The sequence below is a fragment of the Sorex fumeus genome, unplaced genomic scaffold (assembly GCF_029834395.1).
Source record: "Sorex fumeus unplaced genomic scaffold, SorFum_2.1 ptg000128l, whole genome shotgun sequence".
Lineage (NCBI taxonomy): Eukaryota > Metazoa > Chordata > Mammalia > Eulipotyphla > Soricidae > Sorex > Sorex fumeus.
Window position 1 is genome coordinate 36,377,415 of NW_026606185.1, and position 27,484 is coordinate 36,404,898.

The following is a 27,484-nucleotide window of genomic DNA, read 5'->3' on the forward strand; positions in this document are numbered from 1 at the left end:
AGCATAATATTTATAATTTATTTATATTATAATATTATCGAATTTCCACCATGATAGTTACAAAATATAGCATTGTATGACTACAGCACCCTTCCATGTATCAATCCACTGAATATTTGAGATTATTTGCAATTTTCAAATATCATAAATATTGATAATGTACACAGTTGCTTACAAGTTATTACAAGAATATCTGTTTTAAGTTGTGAAGTATAACCATAAAATTTATGGGTTATATACTAATTCTATGCTTTTTGTGTTTTGCAAGTTCCCTTCAATTCTGTATTTTCATTACAGAAAAAAAGGTACTGGGTTTTGTCCTATGCTTCCAACATCACTTGAGACATTCACATGGATTTCCCTTCTTCCGTTTATTAAAGTGATGCAGTATACTAAGAGTTTTACAAAGGCTGAGCCACATTTTAATGCTTGAAATAAATCTCAACTATTCATAACAGCTAGCTTATTAAAATGCTTGCAGATAATTTGTGGAGGATATTATTGGAGTCTCCATTTTCTCGTGATGTTTTTATCTAGATTTAGTTTCAGGATAATGCTGTCCTCATAGAATGATCGAAGAATTACACGTTTTTCTTATACCGTGAAAAAGTTTTAGAAATATTAGCTTTAATTCTTTAACCATTTTTCAATACTTAATAGAACTTCACCGGTAAACCAATTAGTTAGGGACTTTTCTTCAAACTTTTTTTTTTTATTACTGATGCCATCTCTTTACTCCTTACAGATATATTATGATTTTCTACTTTATCTGGAATCAGTTTTGGATGTGTCCTTGGAAATTTGTCTACTTCATCCTGACCATAAAATTTGTCACCAGACAAATGCCTTTTGTTTGTTTGTTGTGTGTGTTTGCTCATTTGTTTTTTTGGCGAGTTCCTGCAGGAAGCATCAGATCACTGACTTGTTGACTCTCAAAGCTACTTATGCAGCCACATTCTTCTTAGTGAAGAAAGCTACCCTTAGTCTCTTTAAACTGTTTCATTTTGTTTTGTTTTATTCTCATGGATGCAGATTCTGTCCTCTTCCACCTGCTCATCTCTTTTCAACTGGATTAGTTTTCTTTGTCTATTCATCAATATTGTATCCTTAGATTACATACATAAGTGAAATAACCCACAATTTATCGTTTTTTTCTTTATTTATTTTACTCTGAAAATTACCCTCAGGTTCTTTCCATTTTACAAATGTCAAATTTCTCTGTTCATAGTTGAATAGTGTCCCATTGTATGTATGTACCATATCTTATTATTTGTTTGGATGGGTTGCGGAGTTGGTTTGGGGGTCACACCCAGCTGTACTCATGGGTTAATTCTGAATGCATTCAATGATCATCCCTGCAGTGCTCAGGGGACCATATGTGGTGCTAGGGATTAAACCTGGGTCAGTTACGTGAAAGGCTAGTAACCTACACTTGTACTACCACTCTGGCCTCATTGAAATTTAATAGAAGCATAGATATAAGCATTTCATATTTGGGATGTTTTCAGCCATTTTTTCTGCAACCTTATTACCCCTTTTCCTTTTTGCCTTCGCTCTTGTATCCATTAGGGGTATAAAAGTATTCCTAGTGTGAGCATGAAACTGATGCCATGACAAGCTGCAGCCAACATTAAGTCTCAACTAGGCCTCAGTTTCTGTTTTCCCAAAGCAGGGCTTGCAGTTTCTGGTAAACTCCTAGTAGAGTAATTTGCCACGATAAGGAATTGAGTAATTGGGTCTGGCCAGTCACGAAGCATCACTGTACCTTCCTTAGAAACTGTTGCTAACCATTGCCTAATTGCTGACCACCATTGTAATAGGGCCAATTCTCAAGATAGATCAGTATATAAATTGCCTCTTAACTCTGACTCCTCTATAAACTGCTTGTGATTTGAGTCAGGGTCCTTGTCAAGACTCCACTGTGTTGGATGAGACTTGGACACTAGCTCGGGCTAGTGCTGGCTCAGGCTAGTAATAAAGTTCCTTTGCTTTTGCATTATCATGTGTGAACTTGGTCTCTCCACAATTGGGGATCTGAAACTCGGGCACAACACTAAGACTTATTAAGCTTTGTTCATTTTTCTTTTTTTTTTGTTACTCTACTTCTCATAGTCATAAGCTTGAACATTCTGTTAACCAATTTTAAGTCTGCTGACATTTTTCTATGACTGAACTACTTGTTGATGAATATACTTAGGTTTTTTTAACTTCAGTAATTGTAAAATAAATAGCAATAACACAGCGGTAAGGTGTTTGCCTTGTACACAGCCAACATGGCCTACCCGAGTTCGATTCCTCCACCCCTCTTGGAGAGCCCGGCAAGCTACCGAGAGTATCTCGCCTGCACGGCAGAGCCTGGCAAGCTACCCATGACGTACTCAATATGCCAAACACAGTAACAACAAGTCTCAGGATGGGGATGGTAGTGGGCCCGCTCGAGCAAATTGATGAACAATGGGAGGACCGTGACCATTTTAATCTCCAGAATATCTCTTGCTTCTGTTTTATAAGTTTTTTCTCCTTCTTGGAAATCTATGAAGACTGGGATATCAGTCTCCTGATTTGGCTTAGTTTTTAGTCCCTTCTTTATTTGATCTTTTTTTATTTAAAAGAGTTGGCTTAAAGTCTTTGTCAAACAAGTCAAGTACGTAGGCTCTCTAGGGTTATTTTTCCTTTACTATAGGGACAAAAATAGTTTGTCTACTTCAGAATAATTCTTATAGTATAGCTGCATTTTAAAATATGAAATGGAAATAATATATTACTTTTACTGAGTTCATTGTTGCTATGCAGGGGTAGAGAAACATTTTTTTGACCAAGGGCCACTAATATATTTGACATAATTCGTAGGTCATATCATGTAAGCACATGGGTTACATGCACCCATCAAGAAGAATATGTGTCTGCCTGATCAGATACCAGGGTCAGACCACATGATTTCGGAGGCTCTGTGCAGACCTGGGCTGGAAGATCCCTACCCCTGCTGTACTGGGTAGTTGCCATTTGTTTGGTTATCTTCTAAATCCTTTTTATATTATATGTATTCTATACCAAGTGTAGTCACCAAAGTGTTTTGCTTTACTATTTTTCACTTTTACTACTAGAGTTTCTCCAATAGGTATCTCTGGACAAAGAAAAGAATAAAGGAAAAGAAAATACATTTTTCAACTGTTGCAGAGTGGCTGTTTTGCAGAATTATTTCAGTGCTTTTCCAAGCTGTTTATACCTTTTACCCTACCTTAAGTACTTGACTTTGTAAATCCTAAAAGTAAGCTAGAGGCAAAAAAAATGTTGCAAAGAAAAATGTTCTTCTCAAGTCTTTTCTGACAATGTGTCCAGCATTGGTTATGTGTGTATGTTTTGATTTTGTAGCATTGCTAAGAACATTGAAAAACCTTGCTCTTCCAGGCTTCTTTCCAACCTCTTTCTTAGCAGTATTTTGGTTCCTGCTACTTGTCTTGACTATTACCTATTACTTCAGATAGTGCTGGCGAGTGTATTCCTTTAAATGCTTTTCACAAACACAGAAAGGCACAGCTCTGTAACTGCCGCAAGTCAGGCAAATATAAGCCTTTATGCCAAACCTTAAAGAAGCTGCTATGCAGGTCAAAAAAGTAAACCAAATTTCTTTGAAAATAAGATTCCCGTTGTTCCTTTGACACTACAAGTGCTGACTGCAATCTTCATCACCACCATTGATCTGTAAACTGGAGAAATAGCAGCAAGTAAGTAACTTAAATGCAACAGACTTCCCTGTAAAGCAGCGGAATCATTTCCATTTTTTTCTTGGTTGTTGTAAAATTTCTATAAGATTCATACATATATAGATAGATGTATATGTTTTATTGTCTTCGCATATATAAAATTTTGGCACAACATGCAATGGTACTCAGTTCTTGGGGGGACCATATGGTGCCATGATTGAAACCAGACCTGCGACATGCAAAGCATGTGTTTCAGCTTGCCTGTTGAACTAGCTCTCCAGTTGTAGACTCCGTATTTCTGAAAGAGTTGATTTTTAACAATTGTTTTCAACTTTATGGTTATTTTTATGATTAGTCAGAGTCCTAAGGATCTTTACTCTGCCACTTTCTTTGAAATTCTCATATGAAAAATCCTGCCCTCAATTTATTTTTCCTTTGAAATAAAACTTATGTGCAGAAGATTAAACTTGAACACGAAAATGGCAATAGACAATGCATAAAGATGCTTACCATTCTTCCAAAGCAGTTTCAAACTATAAGATTAAAAAAAAAACTCAGTGAAAAACAAATTTTAAACATCCTCAAAAACAGTAGAAAACTAACATTACACTCAAAATCACAAATGATACTGTAAATTCTTCACATATACCACTAGTTTTTTCAAATTTTATTCTCTGTTGTCACCAAATAAGGATATACTTCCCCCTACTTATTTTGATGTTATTTTATAATTACTTTCACTTAATTATTCTTATCATTCGTTTCTAAAACTTAACCATTCATTATAGAACATTTCAAGCATTACTACTACAAAGAAACTCTCCACACAATCAGAACACATATATAGTCCATGAACCTTAATATTTTAACAGTGTCAAACAATTTCATATGAATTCACCAACATTTTTGTGAGTTCTCTCTTCTCATATCTCCCTCTTCTGTTTGCCTCCACATTCTATCTCCTCTCTCTCTCTCACACACACACGCAAACACATACACAAACACACACACAAACACACAGACACATACACCCCACACCTAAGTTTTCCAGGGATCAAGAAAGATATCTCAATAGGCTGGAGTGCATCACTGCCAGGCACTGGGCTCTAAGGTCAAAACCCAGGACCGCCTGGCCTCTCCAGTATAACCAGGTGTCCATAATGGGTTTCATCATTGCTCAAGAAACCCACCAACATTCTCCTCTACTGTTATAGCTCTTCTAGATGGTAAGCTTCTAAGAGATATGTTTTACAGATAAATTACACAATGCTTTGGGCTATAAAGAGTATAAGCTACCCAAAGTGCAAATAATATTTAGCAAGAAGGTAATAGATTTTGCAGATAATTTGAAATTCAAGATTCCAGACTGGGTACAAATGATTACTTCTCTTCAATTCCCTTATATCAAAATTTGGAGAAAAATAATGTAAACTAATAAATCAAAAATATTTGTCAATAAAATCAGTGAAACATGAAACATATAACTATCAGAAATATAAAGTAATAAGATTATGACAGTGAAAACATCCAAGAATACTGTAATTCAGAAAAGACAAGTGAAGATCATTTTATTGAAGATGAAATACTTCTCAACTGAATTCACGAGGAATTCCATTATGTGAGAATAAATTATTGAAGGGTTGCCTGCTATGAGATGCGAAAGTATACTTACTTTCTACCCCAAGGATTCAAAATATATGGCTGAGAAGTTGCTTTATGTCATTAAAGAGATTGTCTAGACATATTGGAAATCTCTCTAAGACAGAAAGTTAACTAAGAATGGAAATCTGTTTCTAGAGAGAAACTATGCAGAGCCTAATATCTAGTAGAATTTCACATGTAAAAAGACTGGTATCTGAAGAAAATTAAAATGAAAATTGTCACAAAATGAAATAGTCCAAGATGTTAAACAGGTATATGGAAACAGCCAGCTTTCTTGTTTAAATACATTGACTCCCATTTACAAAGAATCCTGGTTTAAATATATGTTCACATACATATGTTTTATGAATATTGACATACAAATTTGCTGTGTAAGAAGACTATGACACCTGGAAAAATTTGCAAACAACAGTAACAAAACCAACAAAAAAGTAATGTCAATTATCAATTATCAATCTTTTCCATGACCATTTATGAATATCTGTGGCTCAATATTTTCCTCCTTTATATTTCAGTTTGATATTGGATCTATTTAATTCCATGAAGGGAGCAATGAAGGAGAGGCAGCCAATTCCATGGTGGTTTTGCTCCGCATGTTCTGATTCTCTGATTCTCGATTTTCTGACTCCCCTGTTCAGCCTTTTGCCTTTGCAGCCCCAAGAAAGTGGGAGGAGTTTCCCGCAGGGGATTGTGGGAAACTCATTCAGACTGTGCATCTGAATGTTCAGGGTAGCAGAGTGCTGTTACCCGATTCTTAACAGTGATAGTGCAACCAGATCAACCCAGGCAGTGCTTGGGGGTGTCACCAGGGCCACACCCAGCTATGTTCGGGTGAGGGCACGCAGTGCCTGGGATGGAACTTGGAACCTAGGAAATGCAAAGTATGTCATTCCAACCCTTTGAGCTCCCACTCCAGCTTCCACACACACACCTTGAGGAAGGCAGCACTCTAGACAGAACTTTATGATTCAGTAACAGTGGGAAAGGGGGAGTAAGCGCAGCTCTCCAGGAAACCTACCCTCTTGTTGGTTTTCTTGTTGTTGTTGCTAAGGTTTTTGTTTAAGTGCATAAGGCAAATGCCCTATGTATTAACATTCTGGGATCACTCATTCCCTTATTTGGACAGTTTAATTATGCATTGATTTTTCAGAAATATAATCTTAAAAGACTTAACGTTTTTATCCTTTCTAACATCTTTTGAACACAATTGAAAGTTACAGTAATTTCAACATTAGTCTCCTTTCAGAATACTAAAAAAGCCAACATCAGTAGAGTAAAAAGAAAAAGACAATTATATTTTCTTCCTCCTTTTTGTTTGTTTCATTTGGGGTTTGGGGGGTCACAATTAGCAGTGTTCAGGGCTTACTCCTGGCTCTCCTCTCAGGGATCACTCCTGGGGAGCTCAGCAGACCATATGGGACGTCAGGGATAGAACCAAGGCAGCCTGTTGTGTAAGGCAATTTTCCTATCCACTGTTTTATCACTATGACCCTGACAGTCATATTTTCTCTCAACGGGCACACTTTGTACTTCTTTAGGACAAAATAATTCATTAATGAAGGCATTATGTCCTTTTATACACCAATTAACTCATTTAATCACCTAATCAGTTAAGTGTTCCCAAAAATGATGTAAAAACTATTTAATATACTAGTCAAGTTGGCTTGTGAAAATTACTACTTACCATGATTGACTCCAGATAAAGAATAAACAGGTAGAGGGTAAAATTTATTTAATAAGATCGTTTCAGCCTTCTGAAGAGATACTATCAAAAACATATCTAGATTAGTAAATTATGCAACTAAAAAAAGAATCTATAGTCTTACTAATGGCATAAAAATTACTTCCATGTTAAGTAATAGACCTTCATACACTCTATAAGAATGTTAAAAAATCATTAACATTTTAATATCACTTACTCTTTTCAAATGTTCCTGTATTTTAAATTCCAGACCATCAATATTTGAAATAATTTTGTTGACACATGGTGCTGGGGTGATTGTTAATGCACAGCTGCGACGTCGACATGGGTAGCCAAAATAAATGTCTTTATTTGCCACTTAAAATAAAGCAAATAAATCTAGTTAGTCACTGTAGAGCAGTAAGCCTTTATATTTAGATTAGATCGCTGGAGCGATAGCACAGTGGTAGGGCGTTTGCCTTGCATGCAGCCAACATGGCCAGCCCGAGTTCGATTCCTCTGCCCCTCTCGGAGAGCCCGGCAAGCTACCGAGAGTATCTTGCCCACATGGCAGAGCCTGGCAAGCTCCCCGTGATGTATTCGATATGCCAGACACAATAACAACAAAGTCTCCAATGGAGACGTTACTGGGCCTGCTCGAGCAAATATTTAGATTAGCCAAAATTAGTCTCCTTTGTTAAAATTAAAACTCCAATTTTTTTTCTCTTGTTGTGGGACCATACCTGCTGGTTCTTAGGTCTTAGTCCCTGCTCTCTGCTAAGAGATCACCATTGACATTGACAGGGCTTGGGGTGGGTGGTCCATATGGGCTGCAAGGGAATTGAATCTGGATCAGCAGTGCACAGGGCACTATTTTAATTGCTGTACTATCCCTACTGCCCCACTCCTAAACTTTCTTTAAAAAACATAGTGATAAAATAGAGGCATATAGACTGAAGCTTAAAACAATCTTAAAGTAAAATAAAATGCTCACACATCACTTAAAATTTCACAAAAAATATGAATCAAAGTAAGAAGAATAAAAATCTTAAAGTAAAAATAATAATGTCCCATAGTATGAGGAACTGGTAGAAAGCGGCCACACCATGCATCATAAGACACTTATTACCCATCTTACAGGATTGCTGCACCATATTTGATAGAGTTCACATATGGTTTGAACCATTGGAACACCTGCAAGGATGATTAGAAGCCGCCCTAAAAGCCTCTATCCCTCTCAGAGAGCCTGGAAAGCTACCAAGACTATCCCGCCCGCATGGCAGAGCCTGGCAAGCTATGCGTGGCGTATTCAACATGCCAAAACCAGTAAATACAATGGGACTCATTCCCCTGATGCTGAAAGAGCCATCAATACGGCAACGTTAAGAAAGATGAGAAAGGAGAGGCTGATAAAATCTCAAGGCAGAACAAGGCTGCCAAAACGAAGAAAGACAAAAATGACTCTACTTTCAATGCACGTCTACTGGCATCAGATTCATTCATTGAGGACCTGATGGTACAAGCGTGAAAGATCAAGTATGACATCATTTGTGTGACCAAGAGAAGAAGGCATCAAACACATCACGCCAATTTTCGACAGTGGAGAAGAACTGCTCCTCAGAACATGTGACAAAAGAGGCGTCGGAAGTGTCGATGTCCTTGTCAACATGAACTTGGCTATGAGCATTGATTCATGCGAATACCTAACAACTCGAATCAGATGATTACACTTGAATAGATGTGGCTCAACGCTGGCAGTTTCTATCTTCACTGTGTACGCACCAACATCCAATTATGATGAAGGTGAAATTGAAAAGTTCTACTTGGAGCTGGGGAAGTTGTATAAAGAAGACCAAAATTTCTACAAAATCATTGTCGGTGATTTTAATGCCAAGATAAGACCGAGAAGATCAGCCGAAGAACTCCACACAGGGACCCATGGCCTAGAATGGAACGAACAGGGTGACAGACTGTCTGAGTTCATCATGTAGACCAAGACCTTCCATGGTAACTCACAGTTCCAGAAGGCCAAATCTAAACGTTGGACTTAAGAGTCTCCCGGTGGACGGTTCCACAATGGAATTGACCACATCATATTCAATCGATGATTTTGCCTGACTGATGTCACTGTTGTCCGAAAATTCCAAACGGGATAGGACAACTGTCTCCTATATGCAAAATTCTACTTCACGGACCGAGGAGAAAGAGCTGCAAAGTTTAAGAAGAGAACTCCCAGAACGACCACCAACTGGGAGCTCTTTGGCACTATTGCAGCAACATGAAAGATGTTGTCTTTGACAACATTGAAATGGAATAAGATCAACTTATTCAGCACCTCCATGATTGTGCAAGGAATTCCAAGAGAGAGATATCCACAAAAAAATGCCTGTCCTCAAAAACTCTTGAGCCTATTCACCAACATGGCATGGCACAAACCTCGGGAAACTGCAATCCAATGTCCGAGCTCATAAAGTAGTGCAGAGAAGCGATAAAGGAAGACCTCAAAGAGAGAAGGGCAGCAGTGCTGGTAGATGTGGCGGAAGGCAGGAAAAGCATTCACAATGCCCACATGTCCTTCGCCAACTACAAGACCAAGATGACTGCCCTCCAACGTCCTGATCGATCTCTCAAATCTTTCAGAAGGGCAATGGAGAAGATTATCCATGGCTTCTACTCGATAGCCACATCCACTAGCCCACATACCAAATTCCGTAGGATGGATATGTCATTCCCAAAGTTCTCCCTTCCAAAATTCAATACGCCATTTTGTTGGTAAATAAGCAAACTGCACCTGGCCCAGACAAGGTCAGACCCAAAAACCTAAAGAACCTGCTGTCAGTACTCATCAATACGCTGGCTCGGCTCTTCACATGCTACCTGTCTGAATGCAATATTCTGTTTCAATGGGAAACCAGCAGGACTGTGCTACTGTACAAGAAGGGAGATATCCATGACATTGTCAGCTATCGCCCAATCTGCCTGTTGTCCGTCATCTACAAGCTGTTCACTCAAGTCATCCTGAAGAGGACTGGCAGAAGACTAGATGAAGGACAACCACGCTAGCAAGCTGGGTTCCGCAAAGGATTCAGCATGATCATCCATATCTACGTGATAATCAAGCTCATTGAGGTTTCTCAGGAGTTCAAGATACTTCTCTGTTTAATGTTCATTGATTTAAAGAGTCTCTTGAGACTAAAGCAGTCATCGAAGCCCTAGCCAAACAGGGCATTCAAACTCAATACATCAGGATCCTCCTTGAGCTGTATTACGGATTCACTACCAGGATGTCACCATTCTACAAAGAAGTGATCATCCATGTCAAGAGAGGGGTTCAACAGGGTGATACCATTTCACCGAAATTCTTCAGAGCCACCCTCGAGACATCATGTGACGACTGGAATGGGAAGGAATGGGAGTGAAGATAGATGGTCGGCAACTACACCACCTCCACTTTACTGATGACATTGTTCTAATAGCACCAAACATTAGCCAAGTGGCACAAATGCTGTCTGACTTTGACCGTGAGTGTGGATAGGTCGGACTCCAGCTGAATCTGCAAAGACAATGTTTATAAGAAATGGTCTCATTCCTAATGTTCCATTTGCTCTCAATGAAACAAATATCTCCAAATGCAACAGTTATGTGTACCTAGGTCGAGAAGTCAACATGACAAATGACCTGGCACCTGAATTGCGAAGGAGGAAGAGATCGGCTTAGAACGCCTTCAAGAGCGTCAAAGAAATAGCTAAGAGGATGAAGAACCTCCGGCTCTGAGCACATCTCTTCAATTCCACTGTTCTTCCTGTGTTAACATATGCCTCAGAGACCTGGGCCCTACGCAAACAGGATGAGAACGCTATTGCGGGTCTCCCAAAGAGGAATCGAATGAGCTCTGCTTGGAGTAACACACTTAACTCAAATGAGAGAAAGAATCTGTAGTTCTCACCTCCGTCAATGGTCAAGAATCAGTGATTCTGTCTCCTTTGCCAAGGCGTCGAAAATCAGATGGGCTGGACATGTAATGAGATTTCGACATGACTGCTGGACTAGAGCTGTTACCAACTGGATTGCACAGGACTTCAAAAGATCATGCGGCCGCCCACCTATGAGATGGTCAGACTTCTTTGTCAAGACCCTGAACGATTGGTTTGAAGCTCTTTGTGTTCCTAGAATGAGCAGGCGCCATTGGGCTACACTAGCACATGACAGGGACAAATGTAGACATTATTGATGCCTGCTCAAGCAAATCAATGAGTAACGGGATGTAAAGTGATCAAGTGATCAAGTGAAGAGGAACCACACATTGGAAAAATAAGACAAAAAGAAAAAAGAAAGGCACAAAATCAGCTAGCCTTTTTGTTTCTATCTAGATCCTAAATCACTTAAAAATTACCCTATGGGGGCTGGAGAGATAGCACAGTGGGTAGGGTATTTGCTTTGCACACGGCCAACCCGGGTTTGATTCCCAGCATTCTATATGGTCCCCTGAGCACCGCCAGGAGTAACTCCTGAGTGCAGAGCCAGGAGTAATCCCTGTGCATCGCCGGGTGTGACCCAAAAAGCAAAAAAAAAAAAAATTACCCCGAGGAGCTGGAGAGATAGCAAAGCATGTAAGGCAGTTGGATCCCCAACACCACCGATGGTTCCCTGAACCCTACCAGGAGTGATCTCTGAGCCAAAAATCAGGAATAAACCTTGAACAAAATGAGGAATATCATTCTTCCTCCAAAACAATCAACATTTACCCTTAAATATATTTTTAAATTCTCTCTTCAAAGAGTCACAACTGCCAAGGTAAATATTATTCGACCATTGGTGCACTGAGAAAACTCTTCTTTAAATCCAGTAGTTCTCTTATTGAAAAATAAATAAATAAAGTAAGTAGGTCCCCTTCACCCTCTGAATAACCTCAATTTCTGACTTTCATTTCTGAAAATTAGAGTCTTATATGAAGAGTGATTGATGTTCTCACTGTAACATTCAAGTTGTGCTCATCATAAAATCCACTCAGACTGATGTGCCTCAGTGATTCTAATCCTGGCATGTTCCAAATAGGCTGAAGGTTGCAGAAGCACAGAAAACTTGTTCATGAAACTCTACCAAAGTGCTTACTTTCAGTCTTTTGTCTGTAAGGACTCAATTGGGCAAGATTCACTAAAAACAGACAAAAAAGACTCAGCACCTCAATGAGAACAATGAGATGAATTCATTTAGTTGACCTTGAGTAATGCTGTTGCCTCCAAACTGTGTCTTCTATTTCAATACCAAACCCACAGAGTAATATTTTCATGTAAACAGTATTTTTAAAATATCTTTTGATTGAATTAATGTCTTCCTCCAAAAATACAATGTTGTGAAAATTTTGTTTATGAATAAAAATTTGTTCACCCCGTCTATATGAATACATAAATATGTATGTTTATATTCTGAATAACATATTTGTATACTAAAATATGCACCAAATATAAGATTGTTCTAAGCACTTTTGTGTCATATTTTATTTAAATATCATAACAATCTTATAAAATAAGATAATTATCCTGGTTTTATAATTGAGGAAAATAAGGCTTAACTAAGTTAGACAGATGTTAGGGAGGTAGTACATCAGTGAAGTGTTTGATCTGCACTCCACTGACCAGGGTTCAATCTCCAGCACTGAATATGGTCCCCCAAGCACCACCAGAAGTGACCACTGTGCACAGAGTCAAGAGAATGCTATAAGCACCACTGGATAAGGACTAAAATCTTACATAACTTGTCCAAGTCCACAGAGCTGGTAGGGGAGAGTGCTGGAACTTGAACTATATGTAAACATGTAAGCTCTATTGTGACAGCTCTTCATATATTTTTAAAGTGGCAAAATAAAGAAAAACATTCTTGAAAATATATTTCAGGACACCTCAAATGTTTCACATATCACCAGTTTGTAAAATTTGAATATTCCCTTATGATATATCAATGTTAATATTTTAATGGATCTTAGTTGCCTTTAATTAGACTTTGAACTTATACTGCTGTAGCTGTTTTGTGTGTATGATAGTTTATTTGTTCTCTTTATCTTATATGCAGATTAAACTTTCATCTTTGTAATTATCAAAGGACCAAAGTACTAACTGGTAAATCTTGCATATTGATCTCTTATTTAAACATCTTGAAAGGGCGTGTTACCATTCTCTCTCAAAACATTTGTTTCGCCACAATAATTTGTGCATAATTCTGTATGGAATGGGGTGAATATAAATGAGTTAACAATTTTCCTTATATACCATTTTAATCTATTATGTAAATATTAACATTTTAATATTTTTTAAATCTATTATATAAATGCTAATTTTCTATGATGTAGAATTAATACTTTAATATCATAAAGTAGGGGCAATGAAATAATATGAAGTTAAAACTTTTGATAAAAGTCTAAAATACATGACATTATGAGTTACATAAGAGAGAACTATAATTAAGTTATTATTAGTTTCATTCTATTATATGCATGGCATAAGTTAGAAGTTTTCTTTCCAAATTTCTTTTAATTTGACCCATTTTTAAAAAATAACAGATTGTTAAACTAGGTTTGTAGGTTGACTATTTTGGGAATTAAAATCTTGCTTCATTTATCATTAGGACTTACTGTTATTACTCACAACTCTGAAAATATTTGTTGTCCAAAGAAGCATTTATCCTGCATTTATCCTTGGGACATCTCTGCTATTACTCTGTATCTGTGCTTCTTAGCCTTACTTCAATTATGATCCCTTCCAATCTTTTTTCCTTCCTGTGGTCTTTCTTTTCTACCAGTTAACTCTTCAGTCTCATGTCATGGACTGCATTTGTGTGATTTTCAATGTTGCCTCCTAGAAATATCCCAGAGGCCCACAAGTGAGACAGATAGGCCCTCATTTAGAAATGGTCTTCTATTAGCCATTATTTTCTGTTGTTCTGCTAACTGGTCTGTAGTTTTTTTTCTTTTTCTATAAAATTATACAATCCATGTAAATATCTTTCTCTTAAAAGATCTGCATCATAATGGTATGTGTATAATCCAATGTCTTTCATTAGTTGATTCATATTTTTATGAGTTGATATTTTTTAAAAAGTGTTCAAAACTAATAAATGGTCATTATTTATTTGCAGGCAATAAATTCTAAGTCCAGATATTAATGTGATTAGCACAGCGGGTAGGGCATTCGCCTTACAAGCGGCCAACATGGCCGACCCGAGTTCGATTCCTCCGCCCCTCTCGGAGAGCCCGGCAAGCTACCGAGAGTATTCGATATGCTAGACACAGTAACAACAAAGTCTCCAATGGAGACGTTACTGGGCCCGCTCGAGCAAATCGATGATCAACGGGAGGGCCTTTACCTTTACCATTAATTACATTTAGGGTTTCTTTCTTAGTGAAATATAATACTGATGCCACAAAATAATAATTAAACATATTGCATTTATAAGTTATTCATAATTTATAATAAGTTCTCACCTTCAGTGTTTGTCATTTTATTTTCATAAATAATCTCAACAGCTTCCTGAGGGCCCTTATATGGGACCAGTGCTTGTGATGCTGCATTATCTTTTGAAGAAAAAAAAATTTCAGTGAGCAGTTAGTTACAAAATCATGTACAAAATCATATTATAAAAGTCCTATCCTTAAAAAAAACTATAATACAAATATTAAACTAAACCCTCCATGCAATATTTTCATATGTCCTCTCTGTTATCTTTGCCTAACTCTCACATGATGATAGTCAAAGAGAATGCAACTTCCAGAGAAATGTCACCAGAACAATAGAGTAGAAGGTCTCAGCCTTATTCCACAACATAACAAACATTATACAGCTATTGACAACAAAATTAGCTCTGGGAGGGCTTGGAATCCAATGGAGAAACTTCAGCAGTAGAGTAAAAGAAAAACTTGAGATACACTGCACAGAAAGTATGAAAGACAGCTTAATTTTTCTTGCATCATCCATTGTGCTAGGTTGATACTGCTCAATTGTCAAGTGGTAACGCTAGCCCAAAATGTTCCCCTCACTAGAAAAGATAAAGAACTATGGTGTCATCAGTTTCTCCACCCGTTGGGGGCATGGCATAGAGAACTTGCTTCAATTTTACTCTATCTAAAGACAGGTAGGCTAAGTGATGTACATAAATGGCTTGGAAAAATGAAGAAGAGAAACAAAGACCCAGCAATGTGCCATTACAAGAGCATTATTACAACTTCAAAAACACACACACAAACTCAATTTGAATGGACAACAAAAAAGATACTTCACTCAAACAAAAACAAAAGGAGTCATAAAGAGGTATAGTAATATCAGACAAAGAAGTATCATATAAATAGCATTAAAATACTAAAATACTAAACATAAGCTTAAACATGGAGGGAAAAATTCTATGCACCAAGAAGGACAAATATATAAGAGATCTTAAAGAATACAAAAATAGATATATATAGTATTTTAATTGACTCAGAAGAGTATATATAAATTAAGCATTCACTGGATAATCCCTATCAAAATTGTGATAGAATTTTTAACATAAATAGAAAAAATATTCTTAAAATATTTATGCACTATAGAAAATACTAAAATGGTAAAACAATCTTGAGAAAAAAGAAAGCTAAATGTATTATATTTTTTATTTCAAACTATATGAGAATTTAATAAACAAAACATGATATGAGCATTAAAAATAGAAACTTAGGGCTGGAGTGATAGCACAGCGGGTAGGGCGTTTGCCTTGCACGCAGCCAACATGACTGACACAGGTTCGATTCCCAGCACCCCATATGGTCCCCCGAGCACCACCAGGAGCAATTCCTGAGTGCATGAGCCAGGAGTAACCCCTGAGCATCGCCGGGTGTGACCCAAAAAGAAAAAAAAAGCCAAAAAAAATAGAAACTTATTAAATTAGAATACAAAAATAATCCATTTCTACACAGTTTAATGATATTTTAGAAAGAAAGAAGACTATTTCTTTATTCTGAGTATTCAAACACAAAGGAATAAAATGGGTTCCTATATTATACTGTAGCACTGTAGCACTGTCCTCCCGTTGTTCATTGATTTGCTCGAGCAGGCCCAGTAACATCTCCATTGTGAGACTTGTTGTTACTGTGTTTGGCATAATGAATATGTCGCGGGCAGTTTGCCAGGCTTTGCTGTGAGGGCGAGATACTCTCGGTAGCTTGCCAGTATCTCCAAGAGGGGCAGAGGAATCAAACCCGGGTTGACCAGGCCAGCTGTGTGCAAGGCAAATGCCCTATTGCTGTCCTATCATTCACAAAAATGAATTTATAATGAATTATCATTCACAAAAATGAATTTATAATAGATTAAGTACTTAGAAAGATATATGTTACCTAAAACCATAAAACTCATAGACAAAAAATATATGGAGAAGAGCTCTTTAATTCTGGCCTTCTTAAGGAACTTTTGGATAAGATCCCAAAGCAGAAGCAACAAAAGCTCTAAGGAACATAAGGGTGCAAATGTCTTTTCTCCTTCGGTTATATTCCAAGAAGTCCAATTGCTGGGTCAAATGGAAGCTTAGTCCCTTGTTTTCTGAGGAATGCCCATACAGTTTTCCAGAAAGACTGGACTAGTAGACATTCCACCATCAGTGAGGGCACCCTGTAAAATCCCCACATCCATGCCAACACAGGTTGTTCTTAGTCTTTTTGATGTTTTCCAGTTTCTGTGAGGTAAGGCCATATCTCATTCTTGTTTTGATTTGCATTTCCCAGATTGGTGATGCAGAACATTTTTTCATATACATCTTTGAGGAAGTTTCTATTTATCCCCCCCACCCGCCCTTTTTGGTATAGTTCTATCAGTGCTTTGTATTTTTTGGATATTAACCCTTTATCAGATGAGGGATAGATAAATGATTTCTCTTAGTCTGTGGACTGTCTTTGAATTTTGATCACCACTTCTTTTGAGGTGCAGAAATTTCTTAATTTGTTTATCTTGGTTTCCATTCTTTAGCTGATAGTGTTGACTTCTCAAAGATGCATGTAGCTCTTATATCGTGATGTTCTGCCTATGATTTCCTCAGGTAAATTATGGATTCAGTCTGATATCAGGGTCTTTAATTCATCTTTATTTGACTTTTGTGCATGCTACTTGATAGGGGTCTGAGCTTATTGTTTTGCATGAGGTTGATCCAACAGTTTTCCCAATACAGTTCTTGAAGGGCATTTCCTTGTTCCATCTCATAATTTTTGTTCCTTTATAAAAGATTATCTCTCCATATATCTGAGGATCCATTTCTATATTTTCAATTCTATTACACAAATCTGAGTCTGTGCTCTATAAAGAAAACTATGGTACATATACACGGCGAACCTCTTGGCCATATTAAAAAAAAGAAAATCACACAATTTACTGCTACGTGGATGGATCTGAAGAGTATTGTACTGAGTGAAGTTAGAGTGAGAAAGTCCAACACAGAATGATCTCTCAGATGTGGAATATAAAGAGACGTAATTGTGTGTGTGTGTGTGGGGGGGGGGAGGATGCCCAGAGGCAGTGCAAACAAAAAAAAGTGAAATTTGGTATTTGGTAGGAAGCATGTCCCTTGGGGGGGGTGGGTAGGTAGAACAGGGAAAGGCTAGAATTATGGTGGAGGAAAGCAGTCAACCAGGAGGTGGAAGTAGTAGTGTGTCAACGAAACCCTATCAGTAACTGTACTATAAACCACAGTGCTGAGTTTTGTTTTGTTATTTTTAAGTGCCTCTCACAGAGACAGACCAGTGGAAGAAAGGGAAAGGTATGTGGGAGGGAAGGCAGGTGTCATTTATGGAGGGAAGAGGACACTGCTGAATGTATTGGTATTGAAACATTGTATGCCTGAAACACACTCTGAATAACTTTGTAATTCATGGTGGCTAAGTAAATTAAATACAAATAGGTAAAGGTAAAGGTAAAGGCCCTCCCGTTGATCGTCGATTTGCTCGAGCGGGCCCAGTAACGTCTCCATTGGAGACATTGTTGTTACTGTGTCTGGCATATCGAATACTCTCGGTAGCTTGCCGGGCTCTCCGAGAGGGGCGGAGGAATCGAACTCGGGTCGGCCATGTTGGCTGCTTGTAAGGCAAACGCCCTACCCGCTGTGCTATCGCTCCAGCTCTGGTTTCTCTTCAGATCAGATGCTCTGGTTTCTCTTCAGATCAGATCGTATAAATACAAATATATTAAAACAAAAATACTGGATTATTCACTGGATGATAGCATGTAGAACAGCACTGTAGCACTGTTCTCCCGTTATTCATCAATTTGCTTGAGCGGGCCCAGTAACGTCTCCATTGTGAGACTTGTTACTGTGTTTGGCATATCGAATATGTTACAGGTAGCTTGTCAGGCTTTGCTGTGCGGGCAAGATACTCTTGGTAGCTTGCCAGGCTCTCAGAGAGGGGCGGAGGAATCAAACCCAGGTCAGCAGGTTGAGCTGCGTGCAAGGCAAATGCCCTACCCGCTGTGCTATCGCTCCAGCATGTAGAATATTTATACAATATCACCAAGCCATATAATTTTACAAAATTATAGTTTAAAGGGAAGATACACAATACCAATTATTCTACAAATTAATTTAGAAGGAAAAATCCAAAATGATATCCTATCCTATATCCTTTACTACATATGCCAACTCCCTGTTGTAAGAGTAATTGCAAAAGTCTTGAAGATTATATCAAAAGAAATAGAATCAAAGTGTTCATGTCGCGGGGTGTCCTGAAAACAATTAGAGTATCAGTGTCTGGAGAGTTTTGAGGTATCCTGAAGTGGATTCTAAAGTGTGTTGTTCTGGTCTACCTTCTGCTAGATGTGGGTGCTGAGCTGAGTCCTCCTCAGAAAGGCTACTGGGAAGGCTGCCAACCAATTGTTGAATAAATTGAATAGGGCTAAGCTCTGTTTTTACTGGGCCACGTGCACTGATAAATCCCTCGCAGATTAGCCTAGGTGTCTTCTAGTGTTGAAGCATAAGTGCACTGGGAAAGGCCTGGCAGCCCTGTTGCCAGTGGCAAGTCTGGTTGACCTTCCTGACAAAAATGGAAACTGGCCCAAGATCCAGCTTTTCTTTTAGCTCAGGATGCCACAGGGCCACCCTCTGCTTGCTCCAGATACCAGACTTTGCTATGTTAGGTGGATTCCAGGATCTGAGGTGCCACTCATCTCTCTCAGGCATGGTCATCCCTGCACAGGATGTGGATGAGTCAGTGGGCAACTCCGTGCCCTATTGACCTCAGCGGAAGCTGCAGTCCCTACTCCCAAAGCATTGGATCTAGTGGACCGGTTGTGGGCTGTTGCTTGAGCTCTGGATGGGCTTCAGAAGTGCAAGTCCTTGGGTTGGAGAATGCAGGGAGTTAGGAGTTTGCTTGCAGATGGCTGTCTGTAGGGCAATTCTTCCCAGGGAGTGATCCCAAAGCACTGAGCCAGGAGCTAGCCCTGAACACTGCTGAATGTTCCCAGTCCATTTTCAATAATAAAACAAAATACAAGACCTTGAATAATGTCAGTTCCCAATACCTTGCTTAAGTTGGTGCCCTAGTCAGACCATCTAGGGAGAGTCCCACATTTCTGTACAGTGGGTGTATTTGCTCAGATATATGAGTCACTGCACTGCACTGCACGGCCAAGACTCAGAGACTATAAAAACTAGCTCCCGGAAGAGAACAGTGCAGTCTCCTGACCCTGTGCCGGGGCCCCTTGGAGGGGAGCGGGTTGAGCTTTCCTCCCCGGCCCGACCAGGGCTCCGGTAGCCGAAGACCTCCAGGACTAGCCACCACCATGCTGAGACCACTCTCCGCACACATGAAGGTACTGGCAGAGGGACAAAGCCAAGTGGGTTACAGGGCCGAGATCTCCAAGCCTACTTGGATCGGGGCTGAGCATCCTCCACCCAGATCCTCCAAATTCCAGTAGGCGGGGGTCACACCCACCAACTGGCCCCCTGGCGCCATGTAATCCCATCAACGGCCAAGACTCAGAGACTATAAAACCAGCTCCCAGAACCGTGCAGCCGCATTTGTGGCCGCGCAACATCTTATTATGACATCTTATTATCTCATTCCTACTTTGGACAAACTGGCAGGCTACCGAATGTAACCTGCCCACACGGCAGAGTCTGGCAAACTCCCCATGGCATACCCAATATGCCAAATACCAGTAACAATGATGGGTCTCATTCTCCTAAAGAGCCTTGAATATAATCTCAGGGCTAGGATGAAGGAGACGTTACTGGGGCCTGCTCGAGGCAATCGACGAATAACAGGATGATTTGTTTTTTTGTGATTTGTGATTTGTGATATGAGTCACAGCCAGGACACTTTGGGCTCTCTGCAGAGAGTTCCAGGTGCCAGAACAGGATGAGCTGTGGACTCCCTCCACCTTCTCCACACAGATCTCCAGGTGTATCTCACACATACCCGAGATGATGTACTCTGCTCACACCCATTCTGCACTGCAACTTAGGGCTCCGTGGAGCTGACCACAGACTTCAGCTCTCTCCCCATCAGGCAGGATACTGGGTTATGTGGTAAACCTCACAACCAGCTTTACTGTGAACTTCATCAGTGTGCTATGGGCAAGCTCTAAGATGGCAATGGTGTCTGTCTTCCCCAGGTGCGGCTGTGCCTACCAGAACCTGAGGCTCCTTCCTGTAAGGGAAGTAGATTTGTGGTTGCAGGAACTGAGGGAATGCTAGTGGCTGCTAATGCTATAGGGCTTCTTTTGGAGATTATGAAGTGCTGAAGGATAGAGTTAACTAATGGTGATATTGTACAATCATGTCACCACAACATTTATTTATTTATTTATTTATTTTGAATCATTGTGAGATGGTTACAAAGCTGTCATGATTTTCGTCATAAAATGATCGGACACCCATCCCTCCATCAGTGTACATTTTCCACCACCAAAGTCCATAGTATCCCTCCTGCCATCCCCCACTGCATCCCCTGTTTACATTCTTAAATTTGCTTCTCTCTCTCTCTCTCTCTCTCTCTCTCTCTCTCTCTCTCTCTTTTTCTATTGAATCACCGTGAGATGTTTGGGATACAATCACACAATGATCAAACAACTATCCCTCCACCAGTGCACATTCCCTACCACTAATATCCCTGGTATAACCCCCTTTTCCCACCCTCCCTCTGCCTCCATGGCAGATATGATTCCCCATAATCTCTCTCTACTTTTGGGCATAATGGTTCGCAATATGTAATTATGATACATAATGAGAAGCTATCATATTTGGTCATTTATCTACTTTCTACACACATCTCGCATCCCGATCAATTCTCCAGCCATCTTTTCTTAGTGATCTCTTCTCTATTCCAGCTGCCTTCTCCCCTTTGCTCATGAGGCAGGTTTCCAGCTATGGAGCACTCTATCTGTCCCATGTATCTACTATCCTTAGCTGTCAGTCTCATGTTATGTTGTTTTATACTCCACAAATACGATCTGAAGGGCTGGAGTGATAGCACAGCGGTAGGGCATTTGCCTTGCACGCAGCCAATATGGCCGACCCAAGTTCGATTCCTCCGCCCCTCTTGTAGAGCCCGGCAAGCCCGCACGGCAAAGCCTGGCAAGCTACCTGTGACGTACTCAATATGCCAAACACAGTAACAAGTCTCATGATGGAGACGTTACTGGGCCCGCTTGAGCAAATCGATGAATAACAGGAGGACCGTGACCATGACATACTCCACAAATGAGTACAGTCCTTCTATGTCTGTCCCTCTCTTGTGACCATACTTTTAAAATGTGACACTTCTGGTGCATAAATGAGAATTCACTTTAAAATGTTAAACACAGTATTTGTTATAACAGCATATGTTATGTCAATGATGATTACAAATTATTAAAAATAAGCTTACTATTCAATAAAAATAAAATTATTATTTTTATCAAAACACAGGCAGAGTTATGATACAACTTAAAAATTCTAATGTACCTATATAAATACAGGTGAATGAAATAAACAAAGAAAATAATGAAACAGTTGTGTTTTAATATTACATACATGATATTTTTCATATTTCCAACATACTTATATTTAATTTAGGGAAAATTTTTCCTCTAAAAAATGTTTTAAATTATTTGGGAATTCAGGCAATGAGACTAAGTTGATTATAATGTGAATTAAATAATATTGTATCATTCCCCACCCTAAAGATATTTAATTAAACCTTCTAACTAAAATTAAAGTATGGGAATAGGGATACTTATGATTAAGACTTGCAATCACTAACAAACCCCATAGTATAATGTTAACTATAAAGTTACCTTAATAAAAAAGATACTTAATAAATAAGAGGGCTAGCTTCTGAATAAATCATACTTTGCTCTCCTTCTGTTCATCTGGATCAGAACTATCAAATGAAACACAAAAGGACCCAAATAGCAGTTTTCATGGTACCACAACTTTTCTATTTTTGCTTCATCTATTCTTGAGAATTACCCACATTCTTAAAACTCTTAGTTAAGCTGCATCCTGAATTATGTTATGTTGAGTCTTGAGTTTTTTGACAACCCAATCCTTCTTATCCTTATATCAACAAGGGAAAGTTGTAGCTTTAAATAAAAAACTCAGAGAAAGAAAAAATTCTATATCATAGCACACTATACCTCATGAAATAATATGATTTGTGATTTTACATGATTATTTATAACTTTATTACATAGACTATCAGCAGGTTATATCTCAGGTTTAATATAATAAAGTTTCTCTTGATATACCATGCATCAGAGCTTTTGCTTACAAAACAATGAAAATTGGTCACTTGCTTTCCCAATATAAAATATATAGACTTTGCCAGTTAGTTCACAGGAATGTTAGCAGCTAAGCTCTTTCAAATTCTTGGAACAAACTTGATTTTAATTAAAATTATAATTAATCCCAAAATGTTTGATAGTTTTCTTCAAGCATTTAAATGTGACATATGCACAAGTATGATTTGATTATCATATCTCTTTCTGAACTGTGTCTTTGGGAAAGTTATTTTAAGTGCATAACCTGTTCCATTTTGCTCATTTGAGATTAAGTCAATTTCTAGAAATATAATTATTTTTGCTTAAATTTCACTGTGCAACTCTATAAAATATAATTACATTTTTCAGTTAGTACTGGCATAATGAATAAAGAACTAAATGCCAGTTATTTTGTATGTTTTGAAAGTGCTCTGAGATATTTCAAAATAATATTCTCAAAGTAAATGTGGCACTGAGTAATAAATTTCTAACATAAAATTAATACTACATGAAATCTGTTTTGAAACATCTCACTCATGTTTAGAATTACTAAATGACCACTTCTCTTATAACAAAATAACACTGTAATCTGACTATCCATTAATACCAATAATAGCCCCCAAATAATTTTTTCCTTCTAAGCTCACCTTCTTTTCCAATGTAACTTTGTAGCATTTGCCATCAAGAAGTGAAGTCGGACCCCTTATCCCCTATTCTGAGCTGGACTGGAGACTTGCTTTGGTTTATCAAATGTAGCAGAAATAATTATACAGTTCTGAACCTCGACACATTGTAAGTTTCTCTTTTTCCTCTTGGTAAAGGGCTGTAGTGATAGCACAGTGGCTGGGGAATTTGCCTTGCATGTGGCCAACCCAGCTTCAATTCCTCTGTCCATCTTGGAAGGCCTCGTAAGCTACTGAGAGTATCCTGCCCGCATGTCAGAGCCTGCAAACTCCCCATGGTGTATTCGATATGCCAAAAACAGTAACAAGTCTCACAATGGAGACACTACTGGTACCCACTAGAGTAAATCGATGAACAACAGGAGGACAGTGCTACTGTGCTCTTGGCAAAAAGATCTAGGTTGCTGAAGGAGTATGAGACAACATAGTGTAGAGCTAAGTCAGTCCAATTTTCCCAGCCAAGTACTGAGCTCTGTGAAGGAGTCCTGCCTAGTTCAGCAGAGCAATAATGAGATTTAATTGACCCATGGCTAACAACAGATGTATTGAAGAGCTAGTCCTCTTGAAAGCAGCACCCAGAGTGTCACACACAAATTGGCTAAAGTGAATGTTTGGTGCTGTATACACCTATATTTGTATACTTTCTACATAGGATCAGTGCAGCAATAGATAACTGATTCAAAGTCTATAGATTTCAATTAATGTACTCAAGGCAAAAAGAGTCAACAAACTTTTTTTTATAGAGGATCAGATAGTGAAAGTTTAGGTTTTGTTGTAAGTTTAGGTTTTGTTGTCCCTGTTGTATATTCCTATCTTTTATTTTTGTTGTTGTTGTTTTGATTTTGTTTGAGGGTCATACTAGGTTGTACTCTGAGCTTACTCCTTCTCGGATAACATTGGTCAGTCCTTTCTTCTCCTAGGAGAAAGGAGTTTAGGTTTATTGTGCAACACCTATCACAATGCTCCCAAAGCACTCCCATTTCCTCAGCATTCATCTTTAACTTCTTTGTTCTCTGGTTCCCCTATCTGTTAATCAATTATTTCCCCTAATCAAACCTTGTGACTTGTAAAGTCAGATACCTCAGAGGATTCTGGATTTTGTATTTGTAAGTGAAATACTGCTTTTCTCTTTCCTTTACGTCCTTTGCAGTTTACTTTAGAGCAATGTCCTTTTTGTATAGACACAGGAGGACAGTTGCTATGCTCTTGTTTCTTGAGAGTTAATTAACTCAGAAAAATTTTACTTCTGGGCATCTGTCATATTTACTCATTTAAACCTCAATTGCCCTTAGTTCCTAGTACCCCAAAAGGAGGGTTCCAATGAAGGGACTTGGATGGACCCTGGGCAAGCTGTAAGCTTCGCTGGTATTGAAAAGGGACAAGTCAAGTACCATAAAACTTGTAAGTTAAGAGCATGGTCATAGACAAGTTCTGTCATGACCCAAAGAGAAGTGACTGGACAAGGACCCTGCTGGGGTTAGGAAGGACTAATCTGGCTTGAGGACTGTAGTCTATTATCTAGAGCGAGATGTTTCCAGGAGAGCCATCCTAGAAGCATAATATATCTCTTACTGTGTCCATACAAAATGACTAGAAAGATTATTAAGAACTAAATTTAAGATGATTGTTTAAATGTATATGGACTAAGGAAAGGAGATATATATGCCCTTAGATGAAATTCTGCCCTTGAGTGAATCTCCCTTTGTTTTAGAAGAAGCTTTCCCAGAAGGAAGGGCTTTTCATATGCTGATTGTGCTATCTGACCTATGTATAACTGCTACCCCCAACCCTTGGTGATTGTTCTTTATAACAGAAGGTTGTGAGAAGGGATAAGGGAGAGAGGAAAATATGAGATAGGGGAAGACTAGCTTGAGGGGCAGCGGGAGACTGAAATGAAAAACACTGGGATACTAGCATGAGAGACAAGTAGGAGACTGGAATGAGAGGCAGTATGAGCCTGGAATGGGGCAGAGATAAGAATAAACAGCAACTGATCACTAACCAGCCTGGCAGCCCTGTTCCCTCCTCCATGTGTCTGTCAGTGGCAGGCCGGGGTGGAAAAGTGAACTTAACGCACAAGGAGAGCACACACACTATTTGAACACTCCTGGCTCACCAGTGAAGGGCAAGTGAAAGGCACTATATCTCCAACCTCTTGCTAGGATCTTCTTAGCCAGAGAACTACTATGACAGGCTTTGTGGCCTTCTGAGTTGCTGAGGCCTCTTCCAGAAATAAGAAAAGCAGAAAAGCCAGATGCTTTTGTCAAAGATTACATCCCAGAATGAGATTAGGTCTCCAGAATGTAACTGTCAGGGAGTGGGCTGGATGTTGCAGGCCAAAACAAAAATATGTGTACTCTATAAGTATCTATCTGCTAAGTAATGCTTAATTGTCAAAATGAAAGTATTAGAATTTGATGAACCTAGCGATTGGGGTCCTTGTTGAAATCTGCTGGGTCGGGTGGATACTTGGACCCCAGCTAGCTGGAACAGTAAACTTCGCTATGTGATTTGCATTATCGGCTCTGTTCTCTTTCCTTGAGGGGTGGTCAACTCCGGACTCTGACATTTGGAGGCCTCAGAGAGATAAGACCTCTCCTCAAGAACAGACAACCCCGATAACGAGGTTTAAACTGTTAGGGACAGGAGTGTGGTAAGGAGGATTGGCCACCTCCATCTTGGGAGACTGGGAGATCCCTGTCTGGGGAACTGGGAGGTCCCTATCTCTTCTGGTTTTGTTTGTTTGTTTGTTTTTACAACCCTTAAAAAATGTAAATTCTGCTTTCCTGATTAGTCCCATGGCTGTAATTTGCTAAGCTCTGTTACAAATCCTGCAGAACCATGATGTAAAGTAAAAGATATTAAGGTTCAGACTACAAAGTAATGCAATAAAATCTCATACAGTTTTTAAAACAGAATTGTAATATGCTGGTAAAATTTTAATAACTATTTGTCAGGTAAATAATACCGCCTTAACCCATCTCAAGCAACCAAGGGAATATAGGTGAGAAGACAAATACATAATTGCCTCACATAATACAGTAAAAGCTGACTCTAGCATACTGATGTTATACTACCTACAGTACTGCCTATACCAAAAGCAGTAGTAATAAAGAAAGGAATTGATTCAAATGCATACAGTAATTTTTACTTAAACAATTCACTTAGTTGTCTATTTCATATTCCTGGTCCCAGAAAGTTTTGTGACACTGATTCTGGAGAAGATTCTCTTTCCAATCACTTTCTTCTATGAATGACTTGAATTATATTAATTATATATTAAGTTAAATTTACCTTTTTTGGCTTTCTCATCTACAATGGAAGAACAGGAAGACTCTGACTTATATTCCGGCATGGTTATTAACAAAGTTTTGAAACCTAGTTAGAAAGAAAAATATTTATACATCATGAATAAAATAGTTTATATTTAATTTTATAAGAAGTTATCAGTTCAAGGACTGATCGTGTATCAGGATATATTTCTAAAAGTATAAACTATTAATATATAAATATAAAAATCAATATCAATTTTTTTTCTTTTTGAGTCACACCCAGTGATGCACAGGGGTTACTCCTGGCTTTGCACACAGGAATTACTTCTGGTGGTGCTCAGAGGACCATATGGGATGTTGGGAATTGAACCCAGATTGTCCACGTGCAAGACAAATGTCCTGCCCACTGTCTGTTGCTCCAACCCCATCAAATTATTTTTTAATGTAAGTAAATCCAACAATATACTCTTCCTATGAGAACTAGTATAATTCTATTTGGTCACTAGTATAATTCTATTTGGTCTGAATTTTTTAATTCTCTTTAAAAAGAGATTTTGATCTGAAGTTTTCTGGTAACTTATACACTTGGCCCTACTACAAGATAACTTAGCATTCATCATTATAGACGTTGGCTCAAAATCCTACAAAAGTTCTGTAATATGAGGAGTTGGAGAGGTAAAATAGCAGTTTGACCAGGGTTCAATTCCTGGCACCCCACATATTCCTCTAAGCACCACCA

The 27,484-nt window shown here is 38.6% G+C and overlaps 1 protein-coding gene across 1 annotated transcript in view; it reads right to left on the bottom strand.

The window, feature by feature from the left end:
• Positions 1-26,846, bottom strand: part of CCDC178 (coiled-coil domain containing 178) — a 483,098-nt gene extending 456,252 nt beyond the window's left edge. The window contains exons 1-4 of the mRNA XM_056138448.1: positions 26,768-26,846; positions 14,525-14,614; positions 7,286-7,425; positions 4,215-4,237 (exon numbers count right to left, since the gene is read on the bottom strand). Coding sequence (XP_055994423.1) covers positions 4,215-4,237; positions 7,286-7,425; positions 14,525-14,614; positions 26,768-26,828 — 314 coding nt within the window. The 5' untranslated portion in view covers positions 26,829-26,846. The remainder of the gene's footprint in view (positions 1-4,214; positions 4,238-7,285; positions 7,426-14,524; positions 14,615-26,767) is intronic.
• Between the last annotated feature and the right edge of the window lie 638 nt (positions 26,847-27,484).